Source organism: Bos indicus, chromosome 4 (assembly GCF_029378745.1).
Source record: "Bos indicus isolate NIAB-ARS_2022 breed Sahiwal x Tharparkar chromosome 4, NIAB-ARS_B.indTharparkar_mat_pri_1.0, whole genome shotgun sequence".
Lineage (NCBI taxonomy): Eukaryota > Metazoa > Chordata > Mammalia > Artiodactyla > Bovidae > Bos > Bos indicus.
In genome coordinates, this window is record NC_091763.1 from 104,378,920 (window position 1) to 104,406,051 (window position 27,132).

The window sequence follows — 27,132 nt, forward strand, 5'->3', positions numbered from 1 at the left end:
CAGGATCCAGGGATTGGGAGCACCGCGTATATTAGGGGCCTGCTAAAATGCAGATTCCTTGGCCCTACTCCAGACATAATAGCTGGGGTCGGACTCCTCAGGGGATTCTGATACCTCCAGTCCAGGTGCTGACATTTGAGAACCACGGGCTGCGGGTTGGTTATCAAGCTCATGTTTGCAGGACAGCTGTATAACGATGAAGGCTTCAAAGAAATCGTGTAGCCTTTGCAGGGGAGGAATACAATGGACTAGCTTTGGGAAGGACAGACTGGTTCAGAATGGATCTGGCAGCCTAGGAGGGTCTGGAAGAGTAGTTAATTCGGGAGGAGCAGGCAGAGGGGCGGGTCCGGGTCGGGTAACAGCGCCTAGATCAGCACCGGTAGCAAAGAGCGAGCTGTGTCAGCGTTAAGTTTCTGTGTCCGCGAAACAGAGGGCTCCAGGAGCTGAGCGCCGAGGTCCGGCACGCCCATCCCTGGCTCCACCAGGGCCGTCTACACCGCTGACCTTTCGTCAGGGCGCCACCAGGCCCACAAAGCGAGACCCCGTCTGCTGGCGCGAACGGCGCGCTCAGGCGGCGGCCCCGGACGCTTTCACCTCAGGAAGTGACTGAGACGCTCCTTCGGGCAGGTAATTACCGCTTCCCCGCCCCTCCCTACGTCACAGGGAGAGGGGGCGGGTCGGCTCTGTGACGTCGTCGGGCGGGTGCCAGCGGAAGTGACGTGCAGCGGCGGTGCGGTCTGGGTAACGGCCGGGCTAACGATGGCTGGCATGTCGGCTCTGAAGCGACTGGCGCCGTTCGCTCACGTTGGAGGCCACCTCTTCAGAGGCCGCTGCGCGAGGGCGGCTGGAGCCCGTGGCGTCCGTCGGTGAGTATTGCCTAGGGTTGGGGCTTCGCCCGCTCCTAGCGGAAGGCACTAGCCTTCGGGACGTCCTCACCTTGACGCCGAGCAGCAGGGGCCGATCCTGGTCTGCGGCGGCCTCCACCCCTGAGGCATGCTGGGACTTGGAGTCTGACGGCGCGATGCCGGGGCCGGGGGAGCCGGTAGAGGTGTGTATATGACGGTCTCGGGCCAGAGGGAGGCTGCCCCCGGGAAGCTGACCAGTTGAACGTGGAGACAGTTGGAGCTAATCTGGAAGCAAGGACAGGAGCTGAGGAGGCGAGGGCGTCAGGGAGAGGAAATCACCTGTACAGGGTAGTTTGAAGCTTCAAGCTTGAGGCAAGATGAGGCCAGAGGTGAGGCCGGAGACCTCGGGTCATAGGGAAAGAATGGTAGAGGCTCCTTATGCGTGGCTGTGCCCTAGCTTCCCTGGTGGGTCGGACAGTAAAGGATCTGCCCGCAATGCGGGAGACCCGAGTTCGATCCCTGGATCAAGAAGATTTCCCCGGAGAAGGGAATGGCAACCCACTCTAGTATTCTTGCCTGGAGAATCCTCTGAACAGAGGAGCCTGGCGGGCTACGCTCCATTGGAGTCACAAAGAGTCGGACACGGCTGACCGACTAAAACACAGAGGCCTGCCTGAGAGATTTCCAACAGAGGCGCTGATCGGTCGTTTTAATCAGATGTCACGTGGGCACGTTTTAATTCTAAAAAGTTACTATGGTTGTAGAGTGGAGAATTAGTCCTCCAAGGCACGAGAGTGGAGTGGGAAAGGGTGGGAAGAGAGCCAAAAGTGGATGTTTGGGCAATGTTGGAAGTGTTCTTTTTAAAAATATTTTATAGAACAGTTTTCTGTCCCTCCCCCCCCCCCAAAAAAAAAAAATTGAGAGGAAGGTACAGAGATTTCCCATAAACCCCCCAAGCCACACATGCATAGCTTGCTTCATTATCAGCACTCCCCACCGGAGGGTACGTTTGTTACAGTTGATAAGCCTATGTTGACAGATTATTGTCAACCCAAAGCCTGTAGTATCCTTTAGAGTTTACCTTTGCAACACCAGAATTTAAGAGTGAGCAAAAGCAGAGTCACCCATGATGTAGCGGGAGAAGCCCACTGGAGAGCCCAGTGCTGATGCCAAGAGGGCAGGTCTACCAAAAGCAAGCTGGGAGTGCAGAGAGATTAAGAGCAGGACTGAAAACAGTACACTGGATTTTTCCAGGTGATGTTCCAGGCCCCTCTGACCACGGTCCACACTTTACCAAGAGGCACTGAAAAAGAGTGGTTAAAAGCAGGATTCTGCCCCCAGACTGTCTGTCCAGATCTCACCTCTGCCACGCTCTTGCTGTCTGATCTTGGAAAAGTTTCATGATCTCTTAAGAACTGAGTTTTCTCACCGGTTTAATTGGGATAATAATGTTGACTCCCAGGGAAGTAAACGAGTAACAAATCTCTGAAGTGTTGTGAGTTGCTGGTACTCAGTAAAGACAATACAAGTATTGTATAAAGAGCTGCTGTTATTAGGGAACTGAGACCCAGCTAAATGAAAAGATTGACTTGCCTAAAGCCACGTGTCTGTTATGAATATGGAATTGGGACAGATGTAGGATGGAGAGAAGGAAAAGGCATGTGTGACCTGAGAAGGACAGAGATCAAGAGCCACCAACAACAGCCTTTGAGCCTGCGTGGGAAGACGAGGGGGTGTTCCTCTTCGCTGCAGTCTTGGTACTTCCATGCCAAGATTTTAATGATTTATTAAAAGTTAAAAAAAAATTAATCTGTCGTAGTTTCTATTTGGAGGGATGTTCAGGCCTATCTAGTTTGCCTTAGTGCAGTTAGCAACTTCTTGGAACATAAAATTAGATGTTTGTGGACTCTTTATATTCTTTAATCATGGCAATCATTATGTCGTCCATCCTTTCTCTAATTGCAGTGTTTCAAATCTTCGTTCAAAAAGATTTATACCTTGCAGTCAATGACCCATTTATTTCATAGTTAAAACAAGATGTAACTCTCACAATAATGAAATGTGGAGAGTTCCTGGGAAGGGGTTTAAACTATAATTTTCGAAACTTATTTTAAATGAGTTTAACTGATGGGCACTTACTACTAGATTGTATCTAAAACTTGTCAAAGAGGAAGCCTGTTGTTAATATATTGAATTCCCACCCCCATGGTTTGTTTACATAATGTAGTATCTCTATGCACAGATAGCTCCTGCATAGGTACTGTTAAATAAAATTGGCATACAGAAACAGTGTGATAAATTCAGGGTGTAAAGTAGTGATGCTTGACAGAAGCTTTTGAAAGTAACATGTGCGGAAGGTTATTGGTGGCTCAAACAATAAATGCTCATGGAAGCGCTTTGCAGTCTGTAAAGTTCCATACAAATGTAATACCATATTTACCATAAGTAAAATACATATTTACCATAAGTAAAAAATTAGTACTATATGTTAGTAAAAGATTACCTAAAAACTGATGAAAGTTTAGAAGCTGGCTTTAATAAATGTTTGAAAAAAAAGTAATATATGGTCACTGTAAAAAAGGATACATACTTACATGAATACACACATGCATGCAGAAAGAATACAACCCATTTCTTATACCATCCGTAGCTAATTACTATTAATATTTTATATAGAATCTTTCAAATAAAAGTGTTGGATAGATATTTACATAAATATGGAATTAATGTTTGTGGGCAGTATTTAAGAGCTTGGGCTTTGTCACCAAACAATAATAATACTCCAGTGTCCTCATTTGTAAACATTGATAACCATAGATCTATCTCATCAGGTTGTTTTGAAAATTAAATGATAATATATAAAGTGCTTTGTGTGGTGTCTGACAGGTGATAAGATGCTCTGTAAATAGTAACTATTAGTAATCTTTTAGAGTAGAAGAGAATAAAAAGGGTACTGGGTAATATGTATCAAGAACCATGGAAGTAGTAATATTCACAAACTGTAGTGCATTTTGAAGTAATTTTACTGAAGTTTTTGTACAGATATTCATTTCTGTGTCAAACAAAAGGGAACATTGTTTTATAAGCTGATTCTTACCTGGAATGAAATTTGTGAACATGTTTTATATAGAAACTTTCTTTGAAATTCTATATCCATTTCTGTGTAATAGTATATGTATAGCTGCTGAAAGGGACTTGAAAGTAGCCCCGTTAGGTACAACTTACATTATTTACATTAGATTCAAGCTATAATAATTAAACTCCAACAAAATAAAATGAGTAGAGCCCTATGGATGATATCCCACACCTTGTCAACAGTATCTAAATGAAAAAACAAAAAACAGAAAAACTTGTTCAAACTTACTGTTTAAGTCTCTTTGCTTTGTTCAGTGCTGTTGGCTTATTAAAAAGGATCTAAGTTCTCTTTTCCATAAAGTGGTCTTTTAAGAAAGACTGTATTACTAATACAGCAGAGGACATAATTTGTCTTTGAAACAGATGGCTCTCCAGAACAAAATTATTTTGCTGATTTGTTTCTCTGGATAAGCTAGTGACCTACTACAGATTCACGATCCCTTAACCGTGTGGGGCCAGTACCCCACTAATCAGCACATTCATATCTGGTGTAAAACGTGTGGATATTCACTGAATGAACATCATAATTAGCCTCTCGTCAGTTCAGGCCAGTTTTTGCCACTGCACAGGTTTACAGCACGCTTATGCAAGTGGAGTATTTTGAGGGACCATGGAGCATTATCCTTCTGTTTTTTTTGCGGAGGAGGAGAGAAAGGTTTAGTTTCTGGCTGTAACTCATAGAGTTTTGGATGAGCTCGAAGACAGGGCAAGCTGCTTCACATGTCTGTTTTGTCATGTAGGGCTGGCGGAGGTGCGCACATTGAGCCCCGGTACAGACAGTTCCCGCAGCTGACCAGATCCCAGGTGATCCAGGCCGAGTTCTTCAGTGCGACCATGTGGTTCTGGATTCTCTGGCGCTTCTGGCACGACTCAGATGCTGTGCTGGTAAGTGGAGGAGAGTAGTCCTTGTCCTTCTGTGGGTGTGGGGAGGGAAGATATGTTAACAGCTTAGATTGTTTTTCTGTTTGTAGCCTGTTTTTCTATCTGGAGGTATGTTGTCCTTATGTGTATGCAGGGATCCTTTTATTTTAGGAAACATTATCATCTCTGACCTTTTCCACCCAGGGATGTACACGTAGATACTGCGTGTCTTACGGTTGCCAATTGGTGGCCGCATCTGGAAGGGAGACTACAGAAGCTAATTCTCTTACCTTCCAAGCTGGGTAGGGGGTCATCGGCAGGTTAAGTTTCACCCTTAAATGTCTTTAAATGATACATGTCATCTAGTCTGTCTAGAGGCCCAAGGCAGCCAGGTTAAGTGGAATGGATGTGAGCTAATTTGTCTGAAGCAGGGAAATTAATTACTGGTGACTTTCTAACATGTAACTGGCCTCAAATGAGCTTTTAATCACATTTGCACAGATGCCATTCTCTAGGAAACTACAGTTTTAGGCCATTGAAATCCGTGCTTATTGATCCAGAATACTTTGAATTTCAGTAAATTTAGTTAATTTTTTTTAACGATAGGGAAAAATCTTAAATTTACACAGTGAGTTCTAGAAGCATCAGGTTGATTGGTGTCCCACTTCTCTTAGAATTGCTGTGCCCTCGTCCCCCAGAAAGAAGCTGCCTGGCGTCTGTGGACTGGCAGCACACAGACACCTTTGTCTCACTGTGGGTCGGCTGTCAGATCTGTGTGTGGCTGTCTGGCAGGAGATGATGGCAGGCCCTGGATGAGGATCAAAGCGGAATGAGCCCACACGAAGCTCCCAGGCCCCCGGCAGGAACGGCAGGACAGTTTGAGACACTATGTTTTGTCAGGGATTCAAGACAACACTGTTGTCAAGGGATTCACAACAATTCAGGGATTCTTGTGACGTGGGGTGTCTTTGAAATCTGTTGTCTCCATTCCCCCTTCCTTCCATCCAAAACTCATACTCAAATGCCAGCTCAGGCGGAAACTCCAAAATGGCCAAGCTTCTCAAATTCAGGCCGCGGCGCATTCTGAACAGATTGAAGAATAGTTGGACCATCAGATGGCTGAAGTGCAATAGAATTGCTCCTGGGGTATATAAAGGATTATTATTTAAATCACTTGCCCCACCAAGATTTCTTTTAAAATTTAATCAACTGTATGGAGTATAGATTATTAATAGTTTTGTGAAGTATAGATTCTTGAACTTTTTTTTTAATTGATTGTCCTTAGGGTCACTTTCCTTATCCCGACCCTTCCCAGTGGACAGATGAGGAATTGGGTATCCCTCCGGATGATGAAGACTGAAAACAGAGGCTCAGCTCTTGCCAAATGGGTGCACCCCATGTTTCTTGTTATGTTTATTTGTCTGTAAACATGTTTTGACTTTGCACCTATGGTGATTCTGAAGAAACAGTGCATTTTATAACAGTATAAAGAATAATTAACACATCATGTCTAACTTCTGCTTTTCCTGTTTTCACATTTGCTGTCATTCTGCCCCTTCTTCCCCCTACACACTTTTAGTCTCATCTTCCTTTTCATGTTTAAAAAAATTATTTTTTCTTAAGCTTTGTTACAGTTTAGGGTCCCATTTGTCTGTCTATTGATCAAAGACTTTAAGCACCAGCTCTGCTGGACAAGATAGATAGGGAGCTTGTTTGTAGTTACAAAAATAGTTCTAATTAAAAATTTGAGCATATGGGAATATTACATATTGGAATTGTGTGGAAATTAACTCTTTCAACAGTAAAAGGTTATGGCCCTTTCATTTTCCAGAACAGGAGGTTTTTCTTTCAAAAGGAAGATAGCTGGGAGGAATTCTCTTCCTCACAAATTCTTCAGGGATTAAGACACTGCATGGATAATAGATGTAAAATAAAGCCCAGACTCTTAAAGCTTTTTAAAAGAAAGCACAGGAGACTATCTTAATAATCTTAAGGCAGACAAAAAACTTTTGGAGAAAAGCACTGATTAAAATAAAACAGTAACTTTTATTTAGCCTCATCAAAAATTTATGCTATCACAAGATACCATTAAGGACTGAAATATATAAGCCACTAATTTGGAAAAAATATAGCATCTATATCCAACAAAGGGCTTGTATCTGGTATATGTAAAGAACCCCTATAATCATAAATTAGATTCAACAGTCCAACTGAAAAATGGGCAAAAGCCTTGAGCAGATACTTCACAAACAAAGATACATGAGTGGCCAATAATCACATGAAAAAGGCTCTTAATGTCATTAATCACCAGGGAAATGCAAATTAAAGCTACAGTAAGATATCTCTTACACTTACTAGGATGGCTAAAATAGGACTGACAGCTTTAAATGTTAGTGACAGTTTGGAGCAACTAGCAATATTTGCTAGTAAGAGTGTAAAACAGTACAGTGATTTTGTAGAATTGTTTGGCAGCTTCTAATGAAGTTAAACGTGTATCCTAGGATTCAGCAACTGTATTCCTAGGATTTACTCAAGAGAAATGAAAACTATGTCTCCATAAGAGACATGTACAAAATTTTGCATAATATCTCCAAACTAGACCTAATTGTACATCAATGAGAGAATGGGTAAACATATTACAGTATATTCATTCAACTGAATAATAATTCAGCAATTAAAAACAACAAGCTATAAGACGATCATTTAGATGAATCTGAGAGTCCTCATATTAAGCAAAAGGAGTGAACATCACTTAAAAGTACATAATGATTCCATTCATATCAAGTCTACAAACTGGTGAAACTGTAGAGGTAGGGTAGGGGTTATGTGGGTGTATACAGTTGTCAAAATTCATTGAACTAAACCCATAGTATCTGCACGTTTTTATTTTAACTACACCTCCAGAAAAATGTAAAAAAAACCATTGCACATTAATAATTGCCATCATTCAAAACACCTTGGAAATTGTTTTAAAGAATATGAAGCATTAAGTGTCAGTTAAGTGTTCTTGTTAAATCAGACTACTAGTATTGCTGTTATTTTAATTAGAAGTAGTTTATTGACATAAAAATTACAGCAGTTTTGAGTATGTGGGGTGGGGGGTGGGGACAAACAGTTAAGCTGTTTTACAGCTTGTTTTGTGTCTCTGGCTTTGCTATGGACCAGGCAGAGGTCCCTGTCCTCACCAGGCTTCTTTGTTTCTCCAGTGTTAGTAGGTCTGCAGCACTAGCCTCTCCTGTCTTCTCATACATTTTCCAATATTCCTGCACACAGTCATTAACATTTTAATGATTAGACTGTAAGCCTGTTGAGAAAGCAAGGTGATTTGACTCCTCTGCAAGGCTCCTCACATGATTGATGCTCAGTGAATGCTTGAATAATTGAATGAACAAGAGCAATGGATTTGAAGCTTTCCAACTTTTGTTTCCCTGCAGGAGCCAGATGAGAATTTCAAGAAATTAAGGACATCATATTGTATATTAAAGTTGTAAATTAAAGTGTGTTGGCCAAGAATGAGGAACTGAGTTATGGATATTTCTGATGATGATTTCCTGTGCACTGAACTGCTGTGCCAACTGCTTGTAGCCCTTTTTGTGGATTTCTTGGGTACCCCATGGTATAGATGATCAGTGAGGATCAAGGTTCAAGGAAATGAAGTCACCTTACTTAGGGTCACACACTGCTGAGTGAATGACATGAGGTCTGACCCCATGCTTAACAGCAGTGCCATGCTGCCTCCCTGCTTAGCTGTCTTAGTCACATGTACATTGACAGTTTGTAAAGATCATGCCATTTCTCTGCTGCTAGTGTTTTCTTGCCCAAAGTATACAGAGGTTAGAGGTCGGTACAGTCCATCTTGTGTTTATGTATCTCTTGTGGGCTCGACACTGTGTTGAGTCACCATTTGTGGAACTCTTAAGACAGTGTTCTTGCCTGGAGAGTCCCAGGGATGGGGGAGCCTGGTAGGCTGCCGTCTCTGGGGTCGCACAGAGTTGGACACGACTGAAGTGACTTAGCAGCAGCAAGACATGTTTCTGTCTAGGAATTCTTAGGGCCAGAAGAATGTGAGATAAGGGTGAAATAGGACAATGCAGTTTTTCAAGAGTTTTGTTTCAAAGTACTTTTCAACTTTCTGTAGTATCATAATTCTGAGAGGAGGTAGGACAGAATTTTTTCTATCTACAGATAAAAATATGCACTAGAGTAGCTTAAGGACTTGCCCAGAAGCATAGCTGTTCACATTTTGATGTTTTTGACTATCTAGGTGTTGGGACTGCCATGCTAAACAAGACAGATGAGAACTCAGACTTTGGCAAGGACAGACAAGTAGAAAGTTGCTGTGAAGGCAGTTAACACTGGGTGCTGGGTGGGTCCATGCTGATCCTTTTTGGTGGACAGAAGGCATCTGAGCTGAAACCTGACACAGAGCAGGAACCAGCTGTGTGGGGTCTGAAGGAAGAGTGCCCCAGGGACAAGGAAGAGCAAGGACCAAGGTCTAGGGTGGGACCAGGGTCACCATGTTTAAGGGACAGAAAGTCCACTGGGCTTCCAGCAGGGGAGGAGAGGGTGGGACTAGATGAGGTCAGGCAGTGAGAAAGCTTCTCACAAGTTTTAAGCAGGGGATGGTCCAATTTGAGTTCCTAGTTCCTAGGCTTTCACTCACCCTTTGTTCTCCCCAGTGGTCAGAATGGGCCCAATGGCAGCAAAAGCAGAAGCAAGTGAAACAGTTTTTCACCCTCCCCACCGTTGCCTCCAGCAGTCCTGAGCCTGATGCACAGGTGTTGGACACTCCTGGTTTTGTGTTTACTCACCTGTGTAGGAGTGTGCTGTCTCACCTGGTAAGTATTCGTGGTCTTTAGAAGACCATTAGATTCCTATGTACTTTTTAGGTCTCAGTTTTTGTTGTTTTCCATTGTTGCTCCTCCCCCCATCAATAGAGTTGTTTGGGAAAGACTACAGTGAACTCAAGTAGGATAACCCCATTAGCTTTTTTCCTGAGAAATCAATCAGAATTGCTTGACTTGAATTAAAAGATAACTAGCCGTCTTTTAAAATCGGCCAATGTGGCCTCCATATGCTGAATCCTCTTTTCTATATCTGGGCTGTGAAATCACTTTGTGCTGATGCAAAAATTGTCCCAGCCAGCTTACTCTCAAAGGAACAAACCTCTTACTCTCCTCATACTCTTTCCATTTTAGAGATGAGTAAGTTGAACTTCCCTTGTGGCTCAGCTGGTAAAGAATCTGCCTGCAGTGCAGGAGACCTGGGTTCTATCCCTGGGTTGGGAAGATCCCCTGGAGAAGGGAAAGGCTACCCACTCCAGTATTCTGGCCTGGAGAATTCCATGGACTGTATAGTCCACGGGGTCGCAGAGAATCGGACACGACTGAGTGACTTGCACATCCAACTTTAACTTCTAAGTTGAACTGTAGAGCGGTTAGGTAACTTCCCTAAGTTCCAACAGTTAGAGAACTAAGGTTCAAATCCTGGTTGTTTGGCTGTAGGTCTGAGTGAGGTAGATAGAGTAAAGCTTTGTGATCAAGACCTACCTACTCTTAAGTCATTTTATGTCATGACCTAGAGTGTGTGTATGTGTATACATACATATATAATAGGAAAGTTTTATGCAAACTTACCTGTTATATTTTCATTTTTATTCTATTTTACATTTAAACAAATGGTTGGTTGAGACTGATTTTACTACCCACTAATGGGTTTCAATCTGCAGTTTGGAAAACTGGCACAGTGAGGAACTCAGGCCCTGGAGCCAGACTTGCTGGGTCTGACTCCTGGCTCTGGTCACTTATTTATGGAATGCCTGCTGGGAGTTTGGGCAGATTACTTGTTTGAACTTTGCCTCAATGCCCTCATTTGTAAAATGGATTAAGTAGATTCAATGAATTTGCACATAAGCCCTCAGAACTACATTTGGCAGGAAGGAAATAGCCTAAATGGAAGCAACTGTTATTTCCAAACCATTGGGTCCAAACTAAGTTTATAATGACCCTTGAATCCTAGTTTGACTTTTATAAATAAGCCTCCACATGGAGACAAACTGTAAACATATTTCAGCAGATGCCTAAGCAAGATGCCTCTGCCTAAAGCAAGACAGACATTTAGGATGGCTTTTTCTTCCTAGTTACTGGCTAAAAGAACAAAGTGTTTTATGCTGTGGCCTGGTAGATGGAGAGATGTACCTTCATAAATGGAAAGGTAGGCAGTGAAAGAATTGGTGGCAACAGAAAATAATCGTGTCAAAATTGAACACACGTGTGAGTTTACCCAGTTTCCTATGGAAACCTGAGTGTAAATAACACAACTGATTACCTAATAAAGTTGTGAGGTGCAGAGGTACTGTGGAAGGAATGCTTGTTGTGTGTCTCCTGGGAACTACAGATGTCCTCTTGGTCCCACCTGCCTCTGGAACTAGTCTGTGGAAGAGGCAGACACCGGTGCCTGTTGCCACCATCTCATCAGGAGCCTCAGAGGACAGCAGGGCATAGTGGAGGAGACGGGAGCTGTCTGAGCCGGTACTGGCCTGCCTCAGCACTCGGCCTGTACCTTCTATCTCCTGCATGAGCAGTGGGCTTGTTGACTGGAGCAGACAGAAGAGCAAGTGGAATATGCAAGTGCCACAATCTCCTTTTCTAGCTACAAATTCAGTACCATGGAGTCCACACCAATTTTTATATCCAAGTTTCACTATAGCCATCACAACCACATAGTGTACTTGTGTGTTAATAAGTTGCTTCAGTCGTGGCCGACTCTGTGACCCTATGGACTCCTCTGTCCATGGGATTCTCCAGGCAAGAATACTGGAGTGGGCTGCCATTTCTTCCCCACCAAGGGATCGAACCGGTGTCTCCTCAGTATCTCTTCCCCACCAAGGGATCGAACCGGTGTCTCCTCAGTATCCTGAATTGGCAGCAGGCAGGTTCTTTACCACTAGCGCCACCTGGGAAGCAAGTAGATAGTAGTGATCTTGGAAACCTATTTATTGACAGAGTAGTGATCTTGGAAACCAAAGTCCTGACTTTTTAGTCCTGGCTGCATGAATCTAGCCAAGTCATCCCTGGGGATTCATATTTAGTAGCTGACGAGGAGACCATGTAATCCATAAGACTGAGCCACAAAAGCTTGTTTTTGGTGGGGAGAGGACCATGCCCCATGGCTTGTGGGATCTTAGTTCCCTCACCAGTGACAGAAACCTCACCCTCTGCAGTGGAAGCATGGAATCCTAACCACAGGGCTGCCAGGGAATTCCCTAGACCATATAATCTTTAAGAGCTCTTTTGGCTCTTAATATTTTACAAGTCTAGGAGAACTACATAGCCTAGAGAGTAGGCTCAAACTTTATTAAACCCTTGATACAATTTCAGAAAAGCTAGTATGGTATGTTTCTTTATAATAATAAAATTTAATCACAATAATTAAAGGATTCATAATTCTGGACTAGATTTTAAGGAAAACTATAACAATGCATTAAGAAGTGAATCCACAATTACACTCCATCATGTATGAAGGTTATTTAAGAGTTTCTGTTATGTGGTATTACAGAATTACATTTTTCAGATGAGAGAACTGCAGTTCAGAGAAAATACTTGTCTCAGCATTTTATTATTCATTGGAGGGGCACAAAGATCAGAAACCAGATTCCTCAAACATGTGCCATCTTGAAGACTTCTGTTTATATTGTTCTCAGACACAGGGTTTCCCAGTAAAGTTTCAGAATTATTTCTCTCCTGGAAATTTTGCCTGGTAATATCACGTAGCGTTGATGATATTCTAGATGTCTTTCAAACTTCATGAGATCAAATGTATTAAGTCAAGGTAGCCAGCATTAAAATGGGAAGTTTAAAACATGAATGCATAGTTTCAAATACATATATTTCTGCCTACAGTCTGTGTTCCTATAGAAAATATATCTTTGGAAGTTGTGTCAAAAAAAAGTCTGAAAGATACCATTCACAGTTCAGAAGATGGAACTTCTGCAGACTACTACTTATACGACTCAATTACAGCACACCCTTCGCCTGAGCCCCTGGAAGGGGGACAGTCACATCACACCATCACACAGCGCTTGAGGATCATCAACATCAGACAAAAACTGTCACTTCTACAAGAGGGTAACTGGTGCGATGTACCAAGTATCTATCTTGACAACTTACTTTAAATGTATTTCTCATATAAATACCTTTTGCCCACCAAGCAGTAATTGAAATCTATGTAAAATTTCACTATATATGAAACAGTGTACACTTCTCAAGTCCCTCCACTGCCTGAAAGAACTGTCAGAACCCTCCTTCCGTTACTGAATGTGACAGTGCTAGGAAAATAACTGTCCTGATAAAGCCTTCTCCATGCAGTCAATCTTTATTATAGCAGTATTCGCATATTCACATCAAGTACATAGAACTTTTTTTGCCTTTTATATAGTACAGAGTTTTTAAATAACTTTACACAAATAAATTTCAATCTGAATTTCAGCTATCTTTTTATTTAATTCTCCATGCGTTCTATCCAAACTGAACAATATTTTCCATTGTACAAATTTACATGAGAAAAAACTCCAAAGTACAAATGAAAGGACCTGAGCAGGAAAGAGAACTCAAGAAGTATCAAGAAGTGGGGATGGGAGAAAATCAGAAAAAAAAAAAAAGATTCAAGCAAACATTGAGGATTAAGGGACAAGGAGACATCATCTGACTGAAAATAAATGTCTTTTTTATGAATTGAAAAATAAGCTTTAAAAATAGTTACTCCTTTGTAATTTTTGCAAAGCAGGAACAGAAAGGTCTGTGGACAATTAAAAACCATCTTTTCACTGGGCACTCTCCAGACTCCATGAAAACTTTTTCAGTGCTTGAGCAGAACTGAACAAAACCCAAACCTCTGGCAGCAAGAGAGGAGAGGAATGTGAATGTGAATCACCATAATGTTTGGTGTAAACCAGGGCCATTAACTTGCTGCAGTTAAAACATGAAGGAGTTCCCTTTCCTCTCTCTTACAGAATTGTCCTCAAAGTAAGAAATAAGTGAAAAGGTGGGGAGGTGGGATTTCGTTTTTCTTGGTCCAAACCAAAGAGCAATCAATCATAACTAATAAATAGAATTCAAAGGGACATATGTCAAACAATTAATTGCAATCTCATGGTTGTACACTCCTGTTTTAGAAGACACAGTAATTGCTGAGCAAGGAAAAGGGTTAGAGTGTGTACAACCAATGAACGAGCTACGTCACTGTGATAGTCCTTCAGATCAGGTGACAGGAAGGCCAAGCTGAGACTATGAGCTGTGGCATGGCCTAAGGAAACAGAGAGGATCCAACAAACGCGTTTTTAAACGAAGGAGGGAAAATTTATAGCATACACACACACACACATCCCTGTATGTAAACTAACATAACATGAAGATAAATAAGACGTAAAGGTTAGCCATTTATATTGGTAATTAACATGAATAAAAAGGCATATGTTTATATAGCTGGTTTTAATCAGCTATGGAACATAGGCAAATGCATTGGGAAGGAATGCTTTTTTTAAAAAACCCATTCACAGCTTAGAATAAAAAGCACACTTATTGCACTCTTACATTTTATTTCAGGTAATTACAGTTTATTTCCCACCCTCACATCAATTTTTCCCTACCCCTAGACTTATTCCCATACCTTCCCCCATCCCATTTTGGTCCATTCTGTGTACATCTGTGCCTAGTCTGAGCTTTGTTATTATGCTAGTCTGAGGTTTCTTCCTATGTGACATATACTGTCAAAACACAAGTAGGTTAACACAAATATAACACAATAATTTTCAAAACAAAGCCAACTGACTAAGCAACTTACTCATAACTCTCATCTCCATTCCTGTAAACAGAACACTTCCTCTGCTCTATCTCTTAAGTGAATTTCACGCCCGATTCCCTACGTAGATTCTGCGATGAGAACCAGCCACTTGTGGGTGATGGACAATGTGCTCAGCCTGCCAGAAGAAGCAGATGGTCTGCAAATAGCTTTTTTTTTTCCATATTAACACGAACAAACGTATTTTAGTTGTTTTCAATGAGTACTTCATAAATCTACAGAAGTCTTAAGAAAAAAAGCATCACAAAAAAAACCCAGATATACTCACTGGCTGTGTCCTCATGCACAACTGGCTATATTAATCATTGCAATTAGTCAAAACTGCTAAATAAACATTTTAATGAAACTGACTTAGTAATTAATAAAACTACATTGACACTTAGGTAAAGGGGGGTCAAAAGGTTAAAAAAAAAAAGTATTACAAAAACAACAGCCGAACTTGTGAATGCTGAAATAAAAGATTCACTCACTTTTTTTGAGGTAGAGACTAACCACCCCTAAACATTTTAAAATAAACCACGGTTACCTTAAGCTTTTAGAACTTATGTTTCTATCCTCTTCTACCTTAAAAATACCTGATAGAAACTGCTAATTACCATGACTGGCAAAATTTAGGACTGAAACTCAATTTAAATGTCTTTCCAAATGGAAGTGAAAACTGATTATCTAAAAACAACAAAACAAAGCTTACTCTCTAGTGTACTGATAAAACAAAAATCTTACCAGTATTTTCAGTTTACCAGAGCTAGCAACATGGAACATGAGTACACTGGCCACTTCATTCTCTTCGGGCCAATATACAATCATGCAGAGATGCTATTGCACTCCTCGGGTGCTCAACAACCCATGGCTGTTAGTAACACACCTTAGCGGAGACGTCTAGAGAACCCGCTGAAGCCTTTCTTGAGGGTGGCGAGGGACCGATACAAGAAGCACACCATGGAGTGTGTCCGGTTCACATCCGCCCGCCAGGTCGTTAGCTAGTCTGATGTCCCCTCAGAGAGGAGCCCCTGGAGGCCCCACCTGGCCCTCAGAGCATTTTTGAACAGCATAAGCAGGACAGTCCCACTAACTTTGCAAAACAGTTGCTGAGCTGCAAGTTTACGTTTCAGCCTCTGGAAACTCAGTGTCTAGGTTGGCAGCAGTAATCTGGGAACAAGAAAATCAAATTCTGTCCTATATCTTAATTTCTCCTTTCTCACTAGTTAATACATGTGATTGCTGCCCAGCACACAGTACTTCAGCCCCAAACTACAGCAATTTAAAATGACCGTCACACATTTCTGTTATATAAAAGTTCCATGCTTTGAAGAACCTATGGGAGTAGAAAAAGTTTCTCTAGAAATGTCACTGAATTGTGATTTCAACCTATTTGCTCTATGTGATAAATATATCTGACTATACTAGGGATTATGTACTTTAAAAAAATAATTTTGTTCACTGAAAATTTACCTGTTTTCTCTCATTTTTTAAATGTGATTTTGGCTATAAACTCTTTAGTGCATTTATCTTTGCAGTCTAAATTGCACGCTAAAAAATATTAACACAGCTGAGTTAGACCAGGGTGGCTGCTCTCTTCACAAATCACTGATTTATGCTAAATTTTTTTTTTTTTTATTGCATCATGAAGGCACAGTAAGATCATTTGGCAAATTGTCAAGGTATTTTTCTAACGCCTTACCTACACCATTTCAATGTATGACCTGTAAGCTATTTGCTGTTTATACTCATAGTAAACTTCCCATGTCTGGCTATGGTTTGTTTGGTTTGTTTTGCTTTTTAATAGCCTAATAGTTGGAATCACTAGTTTGAAAGTGCTGATATTCTAGCACTCACAATGCCAGTTTGGACAAAGAAGAGAATCCTGAAAAATGGTTCATCATTCTACCCTCTTAACTGGGCAGTCTCTCAACAGGAAAATCTGTGCATGTGATGAAGCTGTGGCTAACTCATTATGAAGATGTACTTACTGTCTTGCTAAAAGCCTACCGAAAATTAAAATTATATCTGTTAGTCAAGTGTTACCATTAACTATTTAATTTCATGTAACCGATTTAAGATTAAGATTCTGATACGTACCCCTAAAACAGATTCTGGCACCACTTTCAACAACATTCAGTTACTCTGAGCTACATTTTTCAGTATTACTGCTTAAATGTATAATGCCCTTTAGGACAAAAGGAGAGTGCTCAACAAGTATACATAAAAGTTAAAATCTTAGATCATCTTCATATTCTAGAGCTCCTGACTTTTCATATTTTAAAATAAATAACTATTCATTACCTCATTCTGAGGAGGTAGTTTTTGAAGAGGTCACCTGAACCCTGCAATGTGTTTCAAACTAAAGCTAAATGAGGTGTGCACAAGGCTGGAGAGGTGAATGTACAGGAGGGGCAGGTGAGATCTGAGGAGGGGTGTGCAGCAGTTCTAAAATTGCCTGATGAGGGAAAGACAACATTGTGTGATAAAGAGCTGTGACTGCATCAAATAACAATCTAGGAAATATTTACAAAGTTTCAGGTTGACATTGCTGAAGTCTTGAATTCTTTATTACTACACAATGCTCTTTGCCAACACTGACATAAATGTAACATCTATCCTAAAGTATACGGGATTTTATCTGCTAGCGTGCCCCAGCACGTCCTACCAGATCTCAATCACAATCAAGGACTGGATGTTAAGGAACCAGAATTTGACAGCTAGACAGAATTCCTCTTTTAAGGTGCACATAAGTACAAATGATCACATTGTATTTTCTATTCACAAATACCTTTTATAAATTGCTTTTTGGTCAATATTATTTCAGTGGTAAAAGTTTAGATGCTAGACTAATTTAATGATGAAAAAGTCCATCAGTCATACTACATATTTTAAAATAATCTTATGGTTGCTCTGAGATTTTTCAGAAGGCGTAATCTTTCCTTATATACACTACAGAAGGCACTGAAGCTGCCTTACAGGAAAGACATAAGTACAGCCTCACAAGCTCGTCAGGGAAGCAGTCACATATTATCCACACAAACTACTCATAAAGTGCTCTGCACAACAAAGAGTTCCTCCTTGTATTTTCTTAGGAGCTCAACACGCCTATCTATAGTCTAAGCCAAAAAAAAAAAAGGCATACAAAACTCAGGGGAAATTCCTTTTCCATGTCATTTGTAAACTAGAGAAAAAAGAATTTGATGGAGAAAAGAAGAAAAAAGGAAAGCTAAAATTTTGTTATTTTTTGAGGGCACTATACAAATCTCTGAATACCCTGAGCCTGGCTTCTGGGCACAGATTCATTTGAGATCAAATCTATTTCCCTTTTTCAAATCAGACAGCAATCTATTCTAAAACAGAAAGGAAGAAGAAAGCGTTATCACTTTGAATTTTGAAAATGCCAACGCTAAGCTTCCTCTATAACTAGCTCCTCCTGAGCAGCTCCTGCCCAGCTGAGGGAGGGGGCCCTGCCTGAGAGCTCCTGGCTCTTCCCAACCTCGGAAAAGGTAACATAAGCATGTTCATGTTCAAAAGCATCTATGGGGACAAATTTAAAAAGAAAAATAGACTGCTTTTAAAAGAGATGCAGCATTATATTATGCACACAGATGCTCTTCAAATCAGCATGAATCCATTTTTACTATTTCTGAATTTTGTAGGATCTTGCTCTACTCACAAAGACTTAAGAACTCATTGCTTTTGAAACTCATTAATAACTTGAGGATTATTTTCCACTTGCATGGAATTTTCAGTAGGCCCTCCTCTGAAATGTAGGTATTGTAGCAAAAATAATGGCAGTAGGCTGAAAGACACCGGGGCAATTTACAATTTGAAAACTTTAAATAATTTCTAATTCCCTGATTTATTTTATAGGTTCTGCCTAATATTGTTCAAGTCCCTTACTACATAGCTTGGCTGGGCACATTTGATTTGATTTATATTCCTAAATCTTGATGAGAGAGTCTACATTCATGATAAGGGAGGTACTGGCCAGGAACACATCCAGAGTCACTTTCTTTGCTACTACTGTGATTTACGCCACACTTTAGTAAAGGCTGAGGGAAGTTATGATTAGGTTATATTCTCCAGTTATAAAGAACAAAGTTCTTAATTACTCCACAGCGGTTCTTTACTGATGTTAATCTTTACACATCCTCCCTCAGTCCCAATACACCTAAAATTGGTCTATTCTCTGCCTGGGGAGGAACTCAGCTGCCAAATTAACCAACCTTTTGAAGATCAGGCTTGGGAAAAAAGGAAGGAGGAGAATGAATGAGGACACCACCATTTTTATTTGAGGTTGCATATTCTAGATAAAAGACTAGGAAGAAGATGTAGGACGTAGTGTAGGAGTAAGTTGGAAGAAACAATGAGGTATTAGTAAAGATGTTAGTATGGATCCAGCAAGTACCATTAATTTAAAAATTATAAATATTTGTCATTAGGCTAAGACTCCCCATATATTTATGTAGAGAAAAGGGTAATGATCTTTCTTTAAAAGCTGCTTATGTAACAAAAATACAATTTTCCAGGATATATAATTCTAGTGGGAAGTAATATTATTTTACTCCAATTCAATCTGAAAATTATTTTCTTTTTTTAATAAAAATATAATAGAAGAAACTCAGAAATTAAAACTTGTACCTTACATTTAAATTACATAAATGTCTCACATTCAAAACTGTTATCAAGCAGTTTTGTAGGCTTTTAATTAGATACAGGCATTTTGTGCCCTGGACAAAGTAACCACATAAGTACTTGGTGACTGATTGGAAGAGCTTAGGAGGAAGATATCAATTGTATTTTCCTGAGAACTTGCTACATGGTGGAGAAAAAAAAACCCCCAAACACTCGTCTTCATTGCTGGACCCAATGGGAAAAGAAGGCGATGCGTGCCAGCGCTTCCGGCTGGCCAAGCCAAGGCCAGAGCCCCAGCAGCCCAGGAAAAAGATGCAGCATTCCCTTTCCGCCACACCCAAAGTGACCTCCTCACCTCTCACCCTCCTTTTAAATAAAGTAGCTTCATTTTGGTAAAAATTTGTCAAGGACTGAACATGCACCACACAGGAAGGGCATGCTGCATTTTTGTTCCATCCCTCAGAAATGAACCGGTGGTGGCTAGGGAAAAGGGTTCCACAACACAATCCCAGAACAGGAAAGAGAACAAGGCTTGGTGATTGCAACTGCCCCATCAGATGATCAGCCACATATTGATCTGGTGGTTAGAAGGGCAAAGTTGACTGGCAGACTTCCCAGAGCAAATCTCCCAAGCTGTAGCAGCAGTTTCTTTCCATCATGCCTGACCATCAAAAGGTCAGAACTCAGGGTCTCTCCTCTTTCTTCCTGGGAGTGGGCAGACTTGTGATATTTGTGTTGAAGAAGAAACACTGGCAGCAGAGAATTCTGGTTCCTAAAACATTCTTCCCTCTTTTGTTGGATGGGAAATTTCCTTCTGTTCCACACCAGCTTATGCACTGAAAAATTTTAACTTTAAAAAGAGTTGAGGAACAGAACTGTGTTTTGATGTTAACAAATTGTACGAACACAAGACTTAAGAAATAAGAGTAGATGCTGTCATGATGGTGTGGCTACTTGAAGGCTGCAAATTCTCCTGTAGAGGGAGGACAAGAGCTAATTTTAAAAAAGTTATCTCAAATAACCTAGAGACACAGAAAAGCCTCGCTGAAACCTCGCTGAAAGGTGACTAGCTACATACTACAGATCTAGCAACGACAAAAGCAAAAAAGGTCGAAATGAAAGAAGACAACTTACATAATACTACATTAAGTCTGCAGATAATCCCTCAGTTGGGTTTTACATGCTATGATTCTAATCAAGCTATAAACGGTTCAAATGAACAAAATTTCTCAGAAACCAATGGTAAAATAATAAGGTTGATTTGTAGAATACTTTCCCCCCAAATTATCAACTCATTTTCATTATTATAATGCAACTATTAGGAAGGAAGAAGCAGGAATTAATCTTTTTTAAAAGATAAAATTCACAGGTCAAATAATATGTCCACATTACGCATTTGACTGAAGGCAAGAAAATTCAGACCTCTCCCATCTGTAGTTCATTTCACCTTTTAAACTATCAAAAAATTACATATAGGCACATGTCAATGAACATCATTCTCAGCATACAAATTTTAAACCGCAAAGACCCTTTGAGGTATTGTACTCTTTTAAGCTTACTTAATTTGGGGGTTCAAGACATTATTTTTCACCTACTATTTTGTCCATACCTTCTACTAGGAACTAGAGATAGGTTCCTCTTATTCATTTCTGGGAGTTGGTTAGTAACTGACAACTATCACAATTTAGTCAGCCTTATCATTTTTCAGTAACAGCAACTTCTGATAAGGATCCAAGCAATCACTTATATGAACACACTATTTAAATGAGGAATAATCTATCCATTTTTAGATTGCTATTGATTTCAACTGGAGAACACTGGCATGTCCCAACAAACAACAGATTGCTAATGATTGGCTGACAGAATCCTCAGATTGTATGCTAATAATATTGGCAACTATTCTAGTGTCTATTATAGTATACCAGGTGACTCCCTGAATACTTTATACACATTTGCACTGCATCTGAGCCTCATAACAACTCTACGAAGTGGCTGCTATTACTTCTTAATTTACTGGGGTTAATTTACTTCTTAAAGCTGGGGTTTAAAGTGGTTAAGTAACTTGTCCAAAATTTCACAGCCAGAAAATGGCAGACCTGGAATGCATAGCTAGGCACTGACTCCAAAGTCCAAGGTCCTAACAATGAACATACCCCTGAACAATTTTTAAAAATGAATAATCTGTTTTTCCATTCTGAATAAAACTACTAATCAGAACTGCAGACAGTGATATTGTCTCTTTCCATTTAAGGATTCCTTTTAAGAAACAACTGACCAAGGTATTGTAAGTCAAAAGATCAAGGAAGGGTAAAAGATTTATTACCTCATATTTAAAGTTAAAAAAACTGGGGGAGTTTGGCACTGATTAGAAAAAAAGCCAAGTTACTAAAACCTTGGAGAGCAAAACATTTAAAGTACAATCATAGGAGGCTATTATCTAAACAGGGACTCTAGAAATATATAAACATCCTTACTACTTTTGCTTATGGTTTTAAGGTTGCTATTTTTTTTCAGAAGTATTCTAATACATCTTAAAAGTAATTTTCAACAGTCTTATGAGCAGTCACCATATCCAGCAGAATCTAAAATTCCTTAAAGGAAGCCAATGTGAAAACAGGATTTGCTTAACAGAAATCTTTATAAAAAATGGCTAGAATTCATCTATTAAGTAAGAGAATATCAGAAAATGATAAACTCTAAGCTCAACTGTATATACCATGTTAAAAATAACTTAAAAAAAAACTTCAGATGTTTATTACTCATTTTTACAATCTGAACAGCATTCTATTTGACAAACTTAAATATTAGCCTTAAAACGACACAACCCCACAAAGCACAAAATCTTACTAACAAACTAAAGATCATGCTACCAGAATCTACTGCTTCTAATGGAATAGTTGTTGATTTCATCATCAGACTTTAGGTTGGGGGTGGAGGGTGTGGGGAGGGGATGACAAAAAGAACTCATAGAGTAGGAATTTCTCTGGTGGTCCAGTGTTTAAGACTTCACCTTTCAATGCAGCGGGTGTGAGTTTGGTCCCTGGTGGCTATCACCACACTGTTCACAGCAATATGTGCCCTCACCCAAAATGACATCAAGAAAATTGTTGCTTTCTCAAGCTAAGATCTCATATGCCTCTTGGCCAAAAAAACCAAAATAATGAAAAAAAAAAAGAAGAACTCATAGTTTAGGTATCAATAAAACTCTACATGTCTCTGAAATCACAGAAAATTTAAGAAAAAATAGAAGTAAAAGACAATAGATATGATTTTGGGAAAACAAACCTTTTTTTCTTGCTTATTCCTTCTTGCATGTCAGGAAATCTCTAAATCCCAACTTCTACTCTATTTTTATTTGATGTAAGAGCCAAATCTGCTTCTGTGAAGTTATTTAAAATGAAACATCTAAATATTCTGACTTAAAAAAAATCTCAGTATATTAATTTAATTATTAACCCAAAAATCAATCAGAGGTCAAAATAAAATTTTTTAAAAACCTCCTTTCTGGTTGAGAATAACCTAAACTCTATTTTCCATTTGGTTTTATTTAGGAAAAAGGCAGAGAACACTTGGGAAGACCCCAAGATTTCAGACACCTCAAATATCAAGTATTTGTTTGAAAGCTAAGGACTTAACTAACTAGTTGTAAGATATTACTAAATAATCACCCTTAATTCCAAAGTTAAATGTATTTCAGTGACTGTTATACATATAATTTGATAAAAATTTCTTAAATATAAAATAGTCTAGGAAAAAATCTAATGTTATTTGTACACAAATAAATCCCTGTTTTAGATGTAGAGGGGCAGTCATTTGAAACAAGAGTAAGTCCCATTCTTTCTTTCTGGTGACCTTTCAGGCAGTTTAAAAAAAATGAGGAACATTCTGGCACTGACGCACTGGACTTTTTAAAATTCTTAGAGAAATCATCACAGAAAAGGTATTTTAGAAATGCTCAATACTTCTCAAATAATACTATAACTGACAATATGTTTTTTTCATGAAATATTTTCATAATACTTTAAAAAAAGGGTAGATGATTTCCTTACATTTAGACTGATCCACTTGGCAGGAAGGCCATATAAGCTACTGTGTTAAACAGTCACTACTTTAGAGAGAATGAGTTTAAAACTACTTGCTTAGGATTTAAATGGCTGGTACAACAATACAGTAATACCTGAAAATAAACAAACCTGAACTATTTTATTTAAATGCTGTGATCCCTAAATTACTTAAAATCAAGAAGACAAACCTCATTTGTCTTTATAAAATGTAAAACATTTTATAAAAAGGCTGCCTTCTGAAGAAGGAAATCAACTTTAATGAAAGTATCCGAGGGTAACGGTTTTAGGAAAGAAGCTGTCAGTCGCAAGAGAGTGAACGTTGGTCTTTCTGTTTCACTTCCTTAGTCAAAAAGATAAACTCTATGTATGGTTAGGAAAATGTTTTTCTCCTTTGGAGAACAAACACATCTAAAACTTAGTATCAAACAAACAGCAACAACAGAAAGGAAAACTACCAGGTATCATTCTAATGCTTCATACTTCTCTGGATCCATGTTATTTAAATATTTCACCTGCTACATTTTTAATTATCTCCCAATAACATTTCCAGTGGGCCCAATTTGGGAAGAAGAGAATTACCATGTAACCCTGTGAAGGCATGTTCAAATGTCAATGGGACGGTATAATAAGTTTTCTGAGCAGTTCTAAGAGTTTAGCAATGTCCTCTGGCAAAGGAGACTGGTAAAGAAAGGAAGGAAAAGAGTCAGAAGCAGAGGTGGAGCGCTGGCTGGGTGGTGCTGGTGTGGGGGCAGCGCTGGAGGGAAAAAGAGGGTGAACAAAGACAGGAAGATAAACGTGAAGAAACTATGCTGGGGAATCATAAAAGAGCTCTATCAACAGAAAGATCATTTGACTCTTGCCCAAACTTTTGAACATTCCACAGACCGAAGTCGATTTTGTAAAAACTTTGCTAGCTACATGCTTGCTGTTCAATTCATGAATAAGTAAACTCCAGCCTAATAGTTACTAATAATCGTATCTTTAGTGTCACTGGAAAATTTAGAGATCATGAATTTTGATGTTTTTGAATAAGTCACATTCTTTTATGATTTTCTTATTCTCACTTTTTAAAATACAAGAAATGTTCTTTTCCTGAACTAAAAGTTATGAATAGATTTTAAAAAGCATGAATGGTATTGTTTATCTTAAGCTACCCAAAAGAAGGGCAAAAATTATGTCAAACTTATCAATGAGTGATTTCCCTGGATGAAATCTAACTTACTTAAAATATTTCAAAATTTTATTTATGGTGTGTGTTATCTGTGGTACTTAAAGACTAAACTATTGGTGTAAAGTCTTCCCAATTTTCTCCTTTATTTTCAAGAAGAAAGGCATTTATGCAGATGCTATCTGTGTGCCACTGAATAACCTTGAACTGTCAGCTATAATGAAAATCATCACAAATCCAAACTGAATAAATGAAGGTGTATTTAAGAGGCTGGTTTTGGTCCCTAGGCTGACTCTGAAGTCAGAACAGCTGCTTCTTTCACTTTGATTCCCAGTAAAGACTCTGATTCACAGTAAGAATATACTGACTGCCACATTAGTTTGTTTTTTTTTTTAACACAAGAAAGTGGAAGTCCTAGAAAGCACTAAACATACTAATTATACTGGGGAATCAAAAAAAGAAAATAGTACTCATTCATAACAAGTAGACTCTTGTTGGGCAAAGAATATAAGGAGGAAAGATATTTTACAAGACACATGGATAAAGGTGATTGCTAACAGGCATCATGAGAGGTGAGTATAATCTAAAGCAATAATAATTAAAAAAAAATCAATTACTTGGTTGTTTGGCAACCATAGTCATCCAAAAGAAAACCAACAATGCTACGAGTTCCCAGAGAATTTTGCTGTGTTTTTGGGGAGGAAGAGGAGGCAATACCTTTGTCAGTAAATTTGACTTCTATAATGTGTAAGACATCCTTAATATATAAAGAAATATTAACTAAAAATCCAAAGTTAAACCATGTCACTCATGTCAAACATGCCACTCCTCAGTAATATCTTTGGTTACCTGCACCAATAATTTATACTGCTGTAAGGGAATAAAGAACAATTATATTTTCTAAATTATTACAAAAATAAATAGTTATAAGAAAAAATATTAATAAAAATAAGCTTATTCAATTCTAGTGACTCCTAATTAGACCTGGTCAGTTTACCTTCACTAACACAGCCTAACTTACCATCAGCTTCCCACCTGCCAACACACACATGCAGACAGTGCTGTTCTTGGAGCCCCTAATGGATGCGGGATAGCTAACAGCAAAAGGTAGGTGGGGAAAGTTTAACTAAAGTTTAATGATTAGACTAACCAAGTAAACAAAACAAACTTGGAATGGGAAGTAAAGCCTCTGGAAAAGGTATTATAAATTTTCAGCAATGTCTATGAATTAAAAAAAAATTCGATGTTGAAAATGTAATGCTAACTATGGGTTTTAGACTGGGAAGAAAACTATATCCAAACTTTAAAAACACACATGTTCTCTTGTTCACCTTTAAAGAAAAAGAAAATCCTATTCAATTTAACAAATATATAAGCAAACATTTGTTCACTTTCTTTTGTCCCTACCCTCCTACATGCTGTCACTCACTCGGTTTGTTTCAGTGAACAGGAAACGTACCATATCCCCCTGCCTGAATGGGTGTTTTTGGAGAAGCACAAGCATATAGACTAAAATCCTCTGTTTGGAAGCCAGCCCGATTCAAGGAGGGTTCTGATGCACTGCGGTGAATTTTTGGCAATGAGCGGGCCAGCAGCTCAATAGAGGCGAGAATCTAAAAAAAGAAAAAAAAAGGAAAAAGAGAATGAAAATGTAGATGGTGTTAATCTTTAAGAGCCCCATTATACTTTATAAGAAAGTGTATGAAATCTTACATTGTTTTTACTGTAATCCCAAATGCCTGGAATGTACTAAAGAAACATACTTTTCCTTTAAAAGAAGAGAAAATTACCTATTACATCTTTTAATCTCTATAAACTGAATGAGAAAAGAAACCCATAGTTAGTTTTTATTTACATCTTATAATTTTAGATCATTTGCCAGCCTTGGAATAGTAAACAATAAAAAATTTAAAATCAACTATATACCTATTTCTCACAGACCACAAGTCCCTTTTGGGAAGAAGATGGAGCATAAATAACTAAAGCACTATATGACTTCATACACACAACCATTAGAGCAACTCATTCTTTAAAGAAATTTAGTTAATGGGAAATATCTTTCACACATATAATTAAAAATAGGGCCCCAATGACCCTAGTGCCACAGGAGTGAGAAGTGACAGATGATGACCCATGAGTAAAAAAAAAAGACAAGAAAACTCTACAAATAGACACCAATAAACAAAATGTATAAATTCAGCACATTTTTAAGGTACAAAGAAACAGGTTATGACTCCTGAAGGCACATGGCATGATAACACATGAAACATACACATGAAGAGCTTGGCACAATGCCTGGCATATAGAAAGTACTCAATAAAACTTTAGCAGCCACATGATTACTACTCTGATTATATACTATACAGTAGTATTCTACACATTACATACTATTATTATTTTTTTTCTGAGCTACCAAAGTTTTTTTTTAAGTTAAACGAAATCTGTATAATGATTAGTATAAGAAGGCAAAGAAGTAAGCGTTGTTACAAAAATTTTAAAATTATAACACACAAATACAAATTCAAATAATACAGAAAAGTATAAATCGTACCTTCCAGGGGTAACCACTGTTAAAGAGTCT

The 27,132-nt window shown here is 39.0% G+C and overlaps 2 protein-coding genes across 13 annotated transcripts in view; one reads left to right on the plus strand and one right to left on the minus strand.

Annotated features, from left to right (window-relative positions):
* Positions 1 to 707: 707 nt before the first annotated feature.
* On the plus strand, positions 708 to 8,354 carry NDUFB2 (NADH:ubiquinone oxidoreductase subunit B2). Its single transcript, XM_019959192.2, has 3 exons — positions 708 to 866; positions 4,721 to 4,865; positions 6,127 to 8,354. Exons 1-3 carry the CDS (start codon positions 760 to 762, stop codon positions 6,199 to 6,201), a joined length of 327 nt encoding a protein of 108 aa, XP_019814751.1. The 5' UTR covers positions 708 to 759; the 3' UTR covers positions 6,202 to 8,354.
* The window catches only part of BRAF (B-Raf proto-oncogene, serine/threonine kinase), a 178,134-nt gene continuing 154,363 nt past the window's right edge, over positions 3,362 to 27,132 (minus strand). For 4 of the 12 annotated variants that reach the window (XM_070788263.1, XM_070788253.1, XM_070788259.1 and 1 more), the window contains 2 exons: positions 26,011 to 26,164; positions 7,949 to 22,698 (listed from right to left, as the gene is read on the minus strand). In XM_070788263.1, the coding sequence (XP_070644364.1) occupies positions 22,646 to 22,698; positions 26,011 to 26,164 (207 nt within the window). In that variant the 3' untranslated portion in view covers positions 7,949 to 22,645. Of the gene's footprint in view, positions 4,895 to 7,948; positions 22,699 to 23,448; positions 26,165 to 26,264; positions 26,320 to 27,132 lie in introns of those variants that run through there. The other 8 variants (XM_070788256.1, XM_070788268.1, XM_070788260.1 and 5 more) reach the window with 6 other exon arrangements.

What these genes read in the sequence shown, in the direction of transcription:
- NDUFB2 (XM_019959192.2), top strand. Translation starts at nt 760, where the DNA reads ATGGCTGGCATGTCGGCTCTGAAGCGACTGGCGCCGTTCGCTCACGTT. An exon ending in GGAGCCCGTGGCGTCCGTCG is followed by an intron (nt 867 to 4,720) that starts GTGAGTATTGCC and finishes TTTGTCATGTAG; the next exon opens with GGCTGGCGGAGGTGCGCACA. An exon ending in ACGACTCAGATGCTGTGCTG is followed by an intron (nt 4,866 to 6,126) that starts GTAAGTGGAGGA and finishes GATTGTCCTTAG; the next exon opens with GGTCACTTTCCTTATCCCGA.